The 13478-nt window shown below is 35.5% G+C and overlaps 1 protein-coding gene across 1 annotated transcript; it reads right to left on the bottom strand.

Moving 5' to 3' along the window:
* Window positions 1-9298: 9298 nt before the first annotated feature.
* On the bottom strand, window positions 9299-12329 carry PTEN1 (Calcium/lipid-binding (CaLB) phosphatase). Its single transcript, XM_089622639.1, has 8 exons — window positions 12045-12329; window positions 11148-11324; window positions 10942-11055; window positions 10668-10856; window positions 9991-10218; window positions 9793-9894; window positions 9577-9710; window positions 9299-9449 (listed from the first exon to the last, which is right to left on the bottom strand). Exons 1-8 carry the CDS (start codon window positions 12327-12329, stop codon window positions 9299-9301), a joined length of 1380 nt encoding a protein of 459 aa, XP_089478765.1.
* Between the last annotated feature and the right edge of the window lie 1149 nt (window positions 12330-13478).

Here is a 13478-nt window from a genome sequence, read left to right as displayed (position 1 = left end):
TTATATGGAAGAGTTGGTGTTGTTGGTTCTTGAAATTTACTCGTCATTCGATGGTGGTGGTGGTGGGTTCGCCGGATATTGAGGAGGTGCCATATGCGGTGGCCACTGTGGTGGTGTGTACGGATAGTCGGAGTACTGAGGATATGGAGGAAATAACACCTGATTCTCTTGGTTGATGTCCCACCGAGAGTAGAGATCGTTCAATTGATTGATGTGAGAGGCGCCATACTCCGCTTGTTGGTGCATGTACTGTTGCGTGTGTTGGAACCCGCCGACGAGATAGTTGGAACAATGAGCAATGTAGTCGATGGTGGCGGGGTCGATTACCGGAGGTGCTGGTAAGCGCAATAGGGGCTCGTTGAGTGGTGGTTCCTCTTCCCCCTCTTCCTCCGCTTCCTCCGCTTGTGGATCCTCCCAAATCTTGTACCGCTCGATAATGGAATTCGTAATAGGCCCCATTGGACTGTTGATCGTATCCCTTTTCGAGCGTGGTACCCCCGCATTTGTACAAAGGCCGGTAATGATCGACGGATATGGCAAACCGTGTTGTTCATTAGTATATTCGAGTTTCTTCATCCAAGTATAGATGAATCGACCGACGTTAATAGAAAGGCCTTTAACAATGCAGAACAACACCTGGATACGATCCTCATCGAGAGTGGTGAAGTGCTTGATCGGATAGAGACGAGCGCAAACAAATTAAATCCACGCTTTAGAGATCATGGTGAGTTGGTCACACTTGAGTACCCTTTTTCCTTTTTCAGTGACCCAATCCTCTCCTGGAATGCACAACACCCGCGACATCTCCTCATGGCTGCAACTTCTTAGCCATTCTCGATAGCCCTCGTTCTCGAAAGGCACATCTGGGGTCCCAAGAAGATCGTTGATAGCTTCGACACTCATATCGACCGGTTTCCCACGGACCGTCACAACATCACCTTTGGAGTCCGGCAAGTTTGCGTAGAATTCGTACACGAAGTTGACGTTCGCATCGAACTCGGGTACAGCATAGTACCTCCCCCAATCATGACCAACTATGCTGTTGCGGATTAGCTTTCCTATATCCGACGTATTGCTTACATTGAATCCTCTCTCATGGATCACGTTACGCGGCAAGATTTTGTCGTAGCGTTCCTCCGCGACCTTGCTAGTAAAGACACTCGAGTTGTATTCCTCTTCGGGAGACTGTTGACGAGGTCGCTTGCTTTTTCCTTTACTCTGACCTCTGGAAGTGCTCGGAGCCGTGGAGCCCGCCGTGTTTTTAGTTCGACGCATTTTCAAGCGTCTACAAAACATAATCATAAACAATTCTACAATTAACATATAACAAATTATATATCAATTCCAACTATATATATTTAAACATGACAAATTAAAACAATTCAAACAATCACAAATTCATAAACAATTCGACCAATCACAAATTCATGAACAATTCGAACTATCACAAATTCATAAACAATTCAATCTCAACATTAATCAACATAACCATTTTAATCACTAACCTATGTAACAATATGTATGTCAAACACAATCCGGATATTTCAATTTAACTCAAATTCTCATTCAAATTCATTGCAACATAAATTCATTCATAATATCAAACAAAATCCTAATTTCTTGTTCTAAAAAGAGAAAATCAAACAAAACCCTAAATTTGTGAATTAAAAAAATCAAACAATATGCAATTCGGGTAAACAACAAGAAATCCATATCAACAACATGAAATTAAATCAATAACAACCTTAAAAAACTTTTAAAATCTTACCTTACAATGAGGAGGCAAGAGAGAGAGAGAGGCGCGAGAGGACGCACGGCGAGGACTCGGCGAGAGAAAAATGGCGGCGAGGACAAGGCGAGAGAGAGTTCGCGGCGAGGACAAGGCGACGGCGAGATTTGGGGCGGCGAGGACGTGGCGAGGGATTTTGGAAGAAAAAAACTGGAGAGATGCGGCCGAAAATGGTTGTCTCGTGTGTGGGTATTGGAAAAAATGAGAAAAAACTGAAAACGGCCTTTTATAGTGAAAACCTAAAACACCTCGCCATGGCGAAAATATGTCTTCGCCGCGGCGAGACGTTCCTACAACGGTTATATTATACGTTGTAGTAACGTCTCGCCGCGAGATTCCTCTCTCGCCGCGGCGAGACAGTTTCTTAAAAAACTGCTTGGCCACGGTATCACCCTCGTCGCGGCGGAGAATATTTCTAGCCGCGGCGATATATTTTCGCCGCGGCGAGTATTATACCTCGCCGCGGCGATGAGTTTCTACAACGCCTTTGATTAGTGTTGTAGAAACCACCCGCAGCGGTGAGGTATAAATTTCGCCGCGGCGGATTACATTTTTCTACAACGCTTTCACTATGCGTTGTAGTAAGTTCTCGCCGCGGCATAAAAAACATGGCGCCGCGGCGTGAATTCTACAACGGATTGTTAAAGCGTTGTGGGAATTCTGAAATATATTTAATTCTACAACGATTAGACAGAAGGGTTGTAGAAACACCAAGTTTCTACAACGCTTAACTATATGCGTTGTAGAAACACCCAGTTTCTACAATGCTTAACCATATGCGTTGTAGAAACACCCAGTTTCTACAACGCTTATCCATAAGCGTTGTAGAAACACCCAGTTTCTACAACGCTTGTCATAAGCGTTGTAGAATCCCTAGTTTCTACAACGCTTGTCATAAGCGTTGTAGAAAGTAGGTTGTATAATCCAACATTTGTAGTAGTGTATTCTGCTTATAAAAGTTAATAACATGTTGTGTAATTGTCTTATTCACTAGGGTGCTTCTTTGATCAATTAATAAAAAAATCTACCAAAGTAGCAACAACTTCTTGCGGCTCCCAAAATTACACGAGCTCTTTCAAAATGCCACAAAGATTAGCACAATTATGGAACTGCGTTAAAGACTGGATGGGTAAAAAAGCAAGTTATATCAAGTTCCACAAGCAAATTATGGGTGCTGATATATCTTTGCCCATTTTTAAAGAAGACATTAAACAATTTTATTTCATGCAAGACATAGGATCATCTGCAATTACAACATATTTCAGGTATGACTATGTGTTTTTTTTTATGGTGAGTTTTTTTCCATTACTATAATTCAATGTATAATTTACCGTGTAGATATCTCCATGATGTGTTGGAACAAGAAGGAAAAACGGAACAATTTTCTTTCATAGAGCCTTCACATGTTGCTATTAGAGGAGGAACATCAGATTCATTATCCGCAAAAATTTTCCAAAAGTTGGAAAGCTTGCATGAGAAACAGTTGTTATGCATTCCCATGAATACCAGGCAAGTCTTTTACTCTTAAAATTAGGATTTAATAATTGAAATTGTTTTTCAATATTTTGATGGATATTTTTTTTGTCACATGTAGAGGTCAGTGGACTTTAATCGTGATTGATGGTTCGGCTAAGCTGACTAATTACTTTGATCCACTTAGAGAATCTATAAGTGAAGACACACTAGACATTCTTGACGGGTAAGTGTTTAAGTTTTTTACTAAACAAAGTATGAACAATGTATAATTGCTCTTACACTTTCATTTAATCATGACAGGGCAGTGAAAATGTTTGCATTGGCCAAAGGACACAAGAAAATAATGCAAAGTAATTTTTTAAACACAAGACATTGCATTGTAAGTATCCATGTTATGTTATGGTTGTGTATAATTTATTTTCTTTTGAATGTTTTATTTTTGTCTCGTTTGGGAGTTTTTCATGAAAATAAAGACAAATGCATAAGTACTTGACATATGGTTCCAAAATGCCATTGTAGTGTTCGAAATAGCCGTCAAATTTCGAATGCGGATTTTATGTGCTTAGATATATGCACAATCTCATAAGCGCACCTGACTTTTACGCCGTTATCAACTCAAATGTAAGTTTGTATATATATATATATATATATATATATATATATATATATATATATGTTATTTTATAAGTTAATGATCATGATTTATGATTTATTGCTTCTTACCTTAAATTGTTTATTGTGTTTTTTCTAATTACAGTTTAACGGTAAATCGCAGTACAAAGTGACTGAAATTAATGAGGTGCGTACTGTTTGGGCAGAATGTGTAATTAAAGGATTACAACTTCAACTCTAATTCGAACTTATGTAATAGGTCATCTCATAATACTTAGCATATTATTTATTCTTGTTTGTCACACTGAATTTTATCAATGAATTTATTTACTTATTTGTTATGCTCTTATGAATCATATTTTTGTCATGATTTTGTAAAAGGCTGCTACGCTACTGTATCAAATGAAAAAAAACGACTTTTGAATGTGAAAATAAACCCATTCATATTTAATTTTACAGATTTATTTCTAAATAAAAATGCAACATTTTAAGTAACAAAATGTACGTCTTTAAAAGTTTAATTTGTGAGAAAACTAGACTTTAAAAAAATGTTTTTGTACATCATTGACCACGTCAGCAATATTTAAAGTCTCAAATAGAACGTCTTCTAATGTCAATTAAGACTCGTGATAAACGTCTTCATAAATGATTGTCCATATAATTGATTTTTTAAGTCTTTTTTAAGATGTCTTCAAATGTATTAAATAAGACACAAAATAAACGTCTTTAAACACCATTCCACATCATCATATTCATGCCACCGTGGACACTTTTGAAGTCGTCGTTTTCTATTTGAAGACGTTTTTTTTTTTTTAAGTTTTGAAGACGTTTTATAAATGTCTTGCAAAACAAGAACTTTTTAAGTCATGACAATTGAAGACGTTATGTCAAAATGACTTTAAATCTTTTTAAGTCATTTCCTTTATGTCACAAAATGATCTAAATGTACTAGTGAAGTATAGAACTAAGTTTTAATGTTGGACAAAAATGTCCTTCAATAATAAAAGTCTCTCTCTCCGGAGTGTATTGTAATACATACTGATTCGAAAAAACTTATAAAACATTGATAATACGTGTAAGAGCTAGCTATGTAGTGATAAGATGAAGTCACTCATTATTCTAAATCTTCAAATTAACCTTGTGAGAAAAAAAAAAACAAAAACAAAAACAAAAAACTTCCTTTCACAACACCATTCGGATTTTCTCTCTAAATTTCAAACTAAAAGGAAAGAAATGAGATGAAAATCTAACATGTAGGAGAGAAAGGTTAAGTTAGGAGATTTGAATAAAATATTTATTGAGTTATATATGACATTTTAGTAAAAAAATAAAAAGATATACTTGTAATTGTAACTTGAACGATAACGAGTCTAGTTTGTAATTTTGTATATTAACGAGTATACATAAATTTTCTCTTTGAATTTTACTTTCATTAGTTGTTTGGTAACTAACACTGTTCATGAAAATAATAAAGCTACACTAGATGAAAAAAAAAAAATTAAAAATTAAAAATTAAACAAACAAACAAGGTTGTGTATCCAAATAAATATGGCAACATATTTGTCGATTCCAATTTCCAAATAAATACTTTGTCATTCTATGTATTTTAGCTCCAACTTTTTCAATTACGATTTACAAATTACTACTATAATTAAATGGGACCATTGGCTATCTAGCCACATGAAATGTTAGAATTTTGAAATAATCAACGTTTTGTTAATTTTTTGTAAATAGCCACATAAATCTATTTACGCTATAAAAATAACAAAAAATATAGAGTAAATTTCTAGTAAATATGGTTATTTACGAAATATTTCCAACAGTTTTTTACTATTTACAAAACGTTGGCTAAAACACAAACACTTATATTTATGTGGCTTATATCGCTAAATTTTTGTAATTAAATTGCCCTGATTAGCCTAAAAACCAAAAGTTTTGCAAGAAAAAGTATACTCTCATTCCGATTGTTCCTTTTTTTTTCATATTTGAACACATTATGTTTAGGGTAATATAGATGTATAGCCATTTTTTCTATAGGGGATTTAAATTTAGCCAACCTTTTGTTAATTTTTAGTAAATAGCCACACCAACCAATTTACAAAATGTAAAAAGTCAGTTTGAATCCCGCTCAAATTGAACTAGATATTAATTAATAATGACAAATATTTAGTCAATAACTGCGCTCCCGCTATTCGAGGTAAGAAAATTAAATCCCCTTAAAAGAGGTAACATGCAACCTCTCTCTCTCTCTCTCTCACACAATCTCACCGCTAAAAAAAATCCCTCATTTCTGAACGAGATCTTTTTTAGAAGCTTAAAAAAACCTAGACAAAGAGCAAGTACACGTAAAGAAAAACTATTATGAGCATAATAAATTTACTAACCTTTTTAGAAGCTTGAACGTTGAGAAGCTTTTGGAAAGTTGCAATGTTCGTCTCCCCTCGCAGCACGTCTCTCTTCTTTCCTCGGCAACACGAGCAACCACGATGGTTTATATCACAAGAATCACTCAAAAGAAAAGGAATCAGTTAGTGGGCACTTTTAAACACGACGACTCGATAACAAATCTCAAATTCGAAGAGCTAAAAACTCTAGGTCAAATGTGGACTTAGGTGCCAAAACAAAAACGAAAAATAACTAGAGAGAGGGAGAGAGGAAGTCGGCCAATATTCTAGAGAGAGAGGCTCTCAATCTCTAAATGTTTGGAATGAATAAACAATGAGAATGAGGCCTCTATTTATAGGGGTGGGATTACCTTCAATAAGGTAGTTTCCTCTTCTATAGAATATCACATATTCATGAGCAAAATTTCCCTTTTTTCCCTTCGAGTCACACGGCCACAATGCCTTCTAGAAGGCTTGGATTTGTTTTCTCTTTTGTTCCCTCCTTGCTAGTTGGCCGAATTCTCTCCTTCCTTGTGGAAGAAATTTGTTTCCTCTTTTTCTTTTGGCAAGTATCTTCATACATCAATGCACAAAATAATCTCCCTTTTTCTCTAGATGATGGGCGGCCAAGGCTCTCTAGAAGGAGCTTCTAGAAGCTTCTTCATTTGTTCATGACAACATGAGAAAAGCCCATTAAGAATTTTCAATAAAACTCTTATGAAATGAAATCAATCCACAAGGCCCAAACAAATTAATTTGGCCGAGTGGATGTAAGTCATCAAATGACCATGTCAAAAAATTTATTGACATTCATTTCATCCTATGTCCAAAAAGACAAAATTACCCTTTTAACAATTTTCATAAAACTTGTCTCGTTCTTGTTTTGACTTAGCTTCTAGTTTAACTATTCCTACTCGATGTGATTTGTGACAGTGACCTCATGGATCCAAATGAACAAAGCTTGAGCTAAATACTTGGACTCAAAGATTCATAAACCTTTTCCAAGTTTAGCTTAATGTCAACTGACTCCACTAAAGAGTTGACACTGAAAATCTCTCGGTTCAAATGAATTTATTTTCTACTCAAGAATTCAACCTAATTATGATGAGTGGATCCACATAATATTATCAATGTTTACCCTTCATGAATATCATCAGCTAGTCGGGATTTACAAAATTACCATTTTACCCTTCTACCTGTTATTTCCTCAACTCCTTTGTCGCTTGTGAATAAGTTAGAAACAGTGTATTGACGAGGAGCTAACAAGTCACATTGTTTCATCCAAAAGAGTCAAGACTCAATTTGGACACTGGCCAGTTCATTTATTCACATTCCAAGGAACAAAGCATGAGGTGATATACATTGCATTTCAGCAATCTTATACATGAATTCCATATCTATGAGAACTTCACAAAGTTACTCATGATATCTTTACAACTTAGTACTTCACCAATAGGTCCTGTTCAGAATCACATAGTGAGTCCAAACTCTAACTTTCTCAAATGAGAATACGTAAGCTGTGAAATGGCATGTCTCATTTCAGGATTAAGGTAAGCACGATGCAATTTATACGTAGTGACTTCGAGACATAAGAGGTTAAATGGTTTGTTCTTATTTTGTCTCTAGAAGTGCACTGGTCAATTCAGTACCTTCGGAAGATACCTAGAAGAACTATAGAGTCTCCAAATCTCAATGCCCCATAACCAGACATCATAGATTCTCCTAACAATCGTACTGAGGTCAATAGTCCTTTAACCCTTAGATTGCGCATATATCGTTTTAGGCAAACTACGAAGAGTTTGTTCATGCTAGTCTACATTTGTCTCTTCATAAGTTGTTAAGTTTGTTTATGGACTAAAGACTAATGTTTTATCATAAAACTTCAAACAAACAAGGAAGAATGAATGAACGTTTCAACTTTTTATTAATGAATAAGAAATTACAAGCAAGAGTCTTTGTGAGACTTTATTACATCAAATGTACAAAATAAATACTACAACTCTTCTTGTGGGCACTATTGACAACAAATGGCTCTCGTTGGCGAACGGGTTTTGGTCGACGCACCGCGACGATGTCAGCGTCCTCCGTCACACCCGAGCTCTCTTCCTGATTTTGTTCACTCGATTAATCTTTGTTTTTTTGTTTTTTGTTTTTTTTTATATCTGTTAAGATTAGAACTGATTAGAGCCTTGACTCTGATATATCTGGATTGATCTTTTGAGTTATAATGGCTGTTTGTGTATTGAAAGTTTATTCACAGTTTTTTTTTTTTTTTGTATTGGTTGTTGCTCACATTTTGATTTAAGATTCGGTTTAGGTTGGCTTGGCTTGGGATAAATGTTGGATTACAGTGACAGTGTTGTTGTTATTTATTCAATAATGGTGTATGTTCGTGTAAATATAAAGCATATTTACAGTATGTTCGTGTAAATAGAAAAGATATTTACAGTATATTCGTGTAAATACAAAGCATATTTACAGTATATTCATTGTAAATACTAAGCATATTTACAGTATATTCAATGTAAATACAAAGCATATTTACAGTGTATTCGTGCAAATAAACTGAAAAAAATTCTGGAAATATTTTGGGCCTTCTAAAATTATGAATATATGGAAGACAAAATAATATCAATAAATGAAGAATATATTTACAGACTTTATCCATAATGAATTGCCACGAAAATAGAAATTAATTACCTAATGTCAACGTTGAAAACTTCCAAATACATAACAATAAATTGGCTGAGAACTTTCAAAATCAGCTGGAAAATTCAAATTTCAAATTTGAAAACTTCCCTATTTGGTTTCAATATTTGATTCGAAATTTTTAAAAAAATGTCTAATTAAAATAGCGGTTGAATTAAATAAGGGCAAAAGTGTAAAACTAATTCAATTAATAAGCTGCCACGTAAACAAGATGGCTATTTACGGGAAATTAACGAAAGGTTGGCTAAAACCAAATTGCTAGTGTTTAAGATGGCTAGGCAGCCAATTATTTGTTATGATTATGTAATGCCAAACCTCCTTGAAAAACTTAACGATAAAAAATAATATACAATTCCCTTCCTTCATTCTTCTTCTTCTTCTTCTTCTTCTTCTTCTTCTTCTTATTTTTATTATTATTATTATTATTATTATTATTATTATTATTATTATTATTATTATTATTATTATTATTATTATTAATCACACGTGTAAAACTATCGCCGAAAAGTGACCGGTAAGAGTTCTTCTTCGTGGTCTGATCGAACACATCGATGACAAGTAATTGGTAAACGTTTTCAAGGCAAATCAGTGCTAGAATAATCGTCTTCTTCGCGGTCCGATCGAACTGTTGAGAAAGAGTGTTTTGTATTGGCAGGACCAAATAGAAGCTCCAAGCAAAATGCAGGTCCACATATTGATCTTCCTTTGCCTCCAATTTTATCCAACTCTCCTACTTTCAGCTACAATTAAATAAAAAGCAAAAGAAAATATTCAATTTTTAATGTCTAATTATCAATCCATGTCACAACTTGTAATTATTACCTGTAACAAACTATTCTTGATGAAAGAGGTGTTGAAACAAGTATAGAAAAGGCGACCGCCATTCATCTTTTTGTAGAATACTACGCGCACATCTCCGGTAACCTGTCATGTTTATTTACAACTTTTCAAATTATTATTTGATTTCTACTCGTGGCTAAGGTGTATTTTTTGAAGTGTTTTCAAACTAGTTAAACTTACGTGTGCGGGTTTTTTGAAACAACATTCAAGACATGTCTTGTTGTATAATGTTGGATTTTCAGTGTCCATTTGAACAATTCGAGACTTCTCTGCTTCGGGGTCATCATTTTTGTCGTGACCAAAAAATGAGAGATAGTAGCGAGAGTGTGTGCGTTGAAACAATTTCTTGATTGGCCTACACCAACCTCTCGTAAGTTCCATTGCAGGACGATATAGTTCCCCAGAAACCTGTGAGAAAATTTGATGTGTTGTCAACGAAAAAAAAACTCGATTATACAAATAGTACAAGCAATGCACTATTGGGCAGTGGTCAAGACCGGCCTAAGCGTCGGGCCACTGAGGTAATGGCCTAAGATCTCAATTTTTTAGTGGAAAAAAGCCCCAATTATTTTTATGGACTATGATAAAAGGCCTCAAAATTTGGGAAAAGAAACTATTATGTCCAAAGCCAAATTTTTTATAGTATATTTTACATTTTTAAAATATCCTAATGTTTTTCATTCTTGCCTAAGGCCAAAGAATACCTGGGGCTGGCCATGGCATTTGTGGAGCCAGGATTTCATTTCAGCATTTCATGCCCGACACAAAATAGTTACTTTTTGTAATGATATATAAAAAGACAAGACGTAAATCATTGACTAAAAATGTGACACATGCATAATTATATTATAATTTACCTCTTGCAGCTCCAACACCGCAAAGTAAATTGAGTCAATCTTGGCCGCGTCATAGAGTCGAATACGACGCAAGTCTCTACTGCATAGTTGAGGCAAATTCACAATTGGGGGCCCGTTTCCGATTCCTCTGGGAAATGAAAGTATGCTTCCCCAATAGCCTACGTAACGACGTTGGCTCGGTATCGAAACCTATTTGAAATTTCATTGATTTAGTGCTTTGCAAATTTACGATTTAAATTTTTCTAAGTCGTTGGATTGGATTGAGATAACCTACTCCTTGGTTATTAGTGGTCCGCCTATGAGCATATACTTGAAAAGCTTCCTCTACAGGCATTCCGGTGTAAACTAGGTATGAACATACCATTAGGCCCGTTCTACCTTTTCCTGCCTGAAAATTATCCAATTTTTTTTCATCAAGCATCAATGTTGTCAGCATCACGAGACACAATCATTTGCGACCCCCAATTTACGTTCGCCTACCATGCAATGCACGACGGCAATGTGTTTCGCGTGAGACGAATGCCACAAGTACACACTTTCACAAAATGTTTTGATCGTCACGAGAGGCGGAACGTGGTTGTCGTCAAAAGGATAAACCTCTACGCGGCCGTGAAATTGTGACGCATCGTATTTTTCTTCTATACAAAGATTATATATCTTCAAAGCCGGAAAAAATAAAATTGAAAAGAATTACCAAATACGGGAAGAAAAAAGAACTAGTTGAGGGATTTAAATTTGTTTGACAATATCAATATTTAAATAATCGTTCAGTTCCACTTTACAGAAATGGGGGCAGCTGATGAGAATGTCGACGGAAATTTTACAACTCATATTTGAAATTTTTTTCAAAATTTCTGAATTTGTTCAATTAAAATAAGGGTCCAGTGGCTATCTAACCATATGAAACGTTAGAAATTTTGAAATAGTCAACGTTTCGTTAATTTTTTGTAAATAGCCACGTAATCTATTTACGCTATCAAAATAATAAAAAACGCAAAGTAAATTTATAGTAAATATGACTATTTACGATATATTTATAATAGTTTTTGGCTATTTACGAAAAATTTACGAAACGTTGGCTAAAACACAAACGCTTACGTTTATGTGGCTTATATCGCTAAATTTTTTTATAAAATAAAGGTTTAGTCGGAAAGTCATCGAGATTTTGCATTTCTAGAATTATTTTCCAGAATTGTGTTTTTTGAAAGTTTATTTTGAAAATGACACAAAATAACAAACGTTCACTCGCGGGTAAACCTCAAAAATAAAATTAAAATTCTCCAGTTAATCCCAATTGTTTAAGCAATATTGGTTCATGTGTGTGTGTATATATATATATATATATATATATATATATATATATATATAATAAAATACCTTGTAATGTTCCTCATGAACCACGTCCAACACAAACTTGACTTGCCATAGAGGGTTCCGATACACTGCTCTCATGCGCTCCGCGGGAAATGACATGGCCAAAAGGCGATCGGTGATGTACGACATGTCGAGATCGAATCCTGAGATCAGCATCCGACGCCTCTGCCTTGACACCAAGTTTCGTATGCAAAAACTTTTGCTTATGTAATTGATCATGTGGTGTTGCAAACTCAGGTCCTCTATCTTCTGAATCGGCTCTTGCTTTGAAGAAAAACTCAACCCCATCTAACAATTTAACTGCTTGGTCAATTTCTTTTTGTCACAAACAAACAAACTTAAAAAAAATGTACCTGAGCTAAACACAATAATGGTGGATTTGGTTGGTCAAGAAAACAAGCTATGAATTAATCATTCAATTCGCTCCCTATTGCATTGGGGGATATTGGCGTTCTCGTTGTGTTTTGGATGACCATACGACAAAATGAAAAAGGTCGTAATTTTGGGGTCCAGATTTGGAAGAGTTTTGGAGCAAATTGTGGAGAGAAAATAGCTGTTTGTGTCAAATACAGAAATGAGTCATATTTTGGATCCATTACAGATTGACTTGGCGGGAATTTAGGACTTCTTGGCCAACTGAGTTTCTATTGGCTTTTGGATGACACGTCTGACTTTAGTGCTCATAAAATGAACATGATAAATGATCTGTAAAAGAAAAGACCAGCTGCAGTTTGATGCTGTTCTTTTATCACTTAAATATTTCTTATTTCAACTCGAATTCTATAAATAAACGTAATTGGAATGGGGCTATATAAAGAAGAAAAATAATGCAAAGGAATTGCTTAACCTTTGTTTTCAGAATTATAATATATTGATGAAAAAAAAATGCCTACAAACACTTGAGATTTGTTTGCTTTTCACTTTTGAAAAAAAAAATAAAAATCGTTTGTGTCGACGGAATTATAAACTTTGGAGATGTACATAAAAGGCTAAACGATCAGTTGATCAATGATCTAATTAGAAGCTAAAATATAGATAATTAAAAAGAAATCTGATTTTGATACAAAGTGTTCTTACTTTTGTTGTCGCACGAAAATGAACAACTATTTAAAACCTCGGGCGGTTCGATCCAAGGCCGGACCAAGTGATCGCACCCGGGCCAAGAGTGGGAACCCGATAGTCTCGAGCTAGGGTTTTCTCCGATCAACCCGCCTTTCGGGAGAGGTAGGGGGTGAGGAGGAGGAGTGACCGTGCCTTGGTTGTCGGCTGCCTACGTACCCGTGCGTGGGATCAGGTCAGAACGTAGTTCAAGCGTGTGATACGCAGTATGAGGCGCGGAGCCTTGATGGAGAAGCGTACTCGACGAAGGAGACGGGGCGCGAGGAGTCCTCGGCGGCGTCTCAGGACTTCGGAGATCGCGAGCGCGAGAGAGAATGT

The sequence above is a fragment of the Urtica dioica genome, chromosome 1 (genome assembly GCF_054948205.1).
Source record: "Urtica dioica subsp. dioica isolate 48M chromosome 1, U.dioica_male_clone48M_v1_H2, whole genome shotgun sequence".
NCBI classification, from domain to species: domain Eukaryota; kingdom Viridiplantae; phylum Streptophyta; class Magnoliopsida; order Rosales; family Urticaceae; genus Urtica; species Urtica dioica.
The sequence above is the reverse complement of the archived record's forward strand: the minus strand, read 5'-3'. Positions and strand labels throughout refer to the sequence as shown.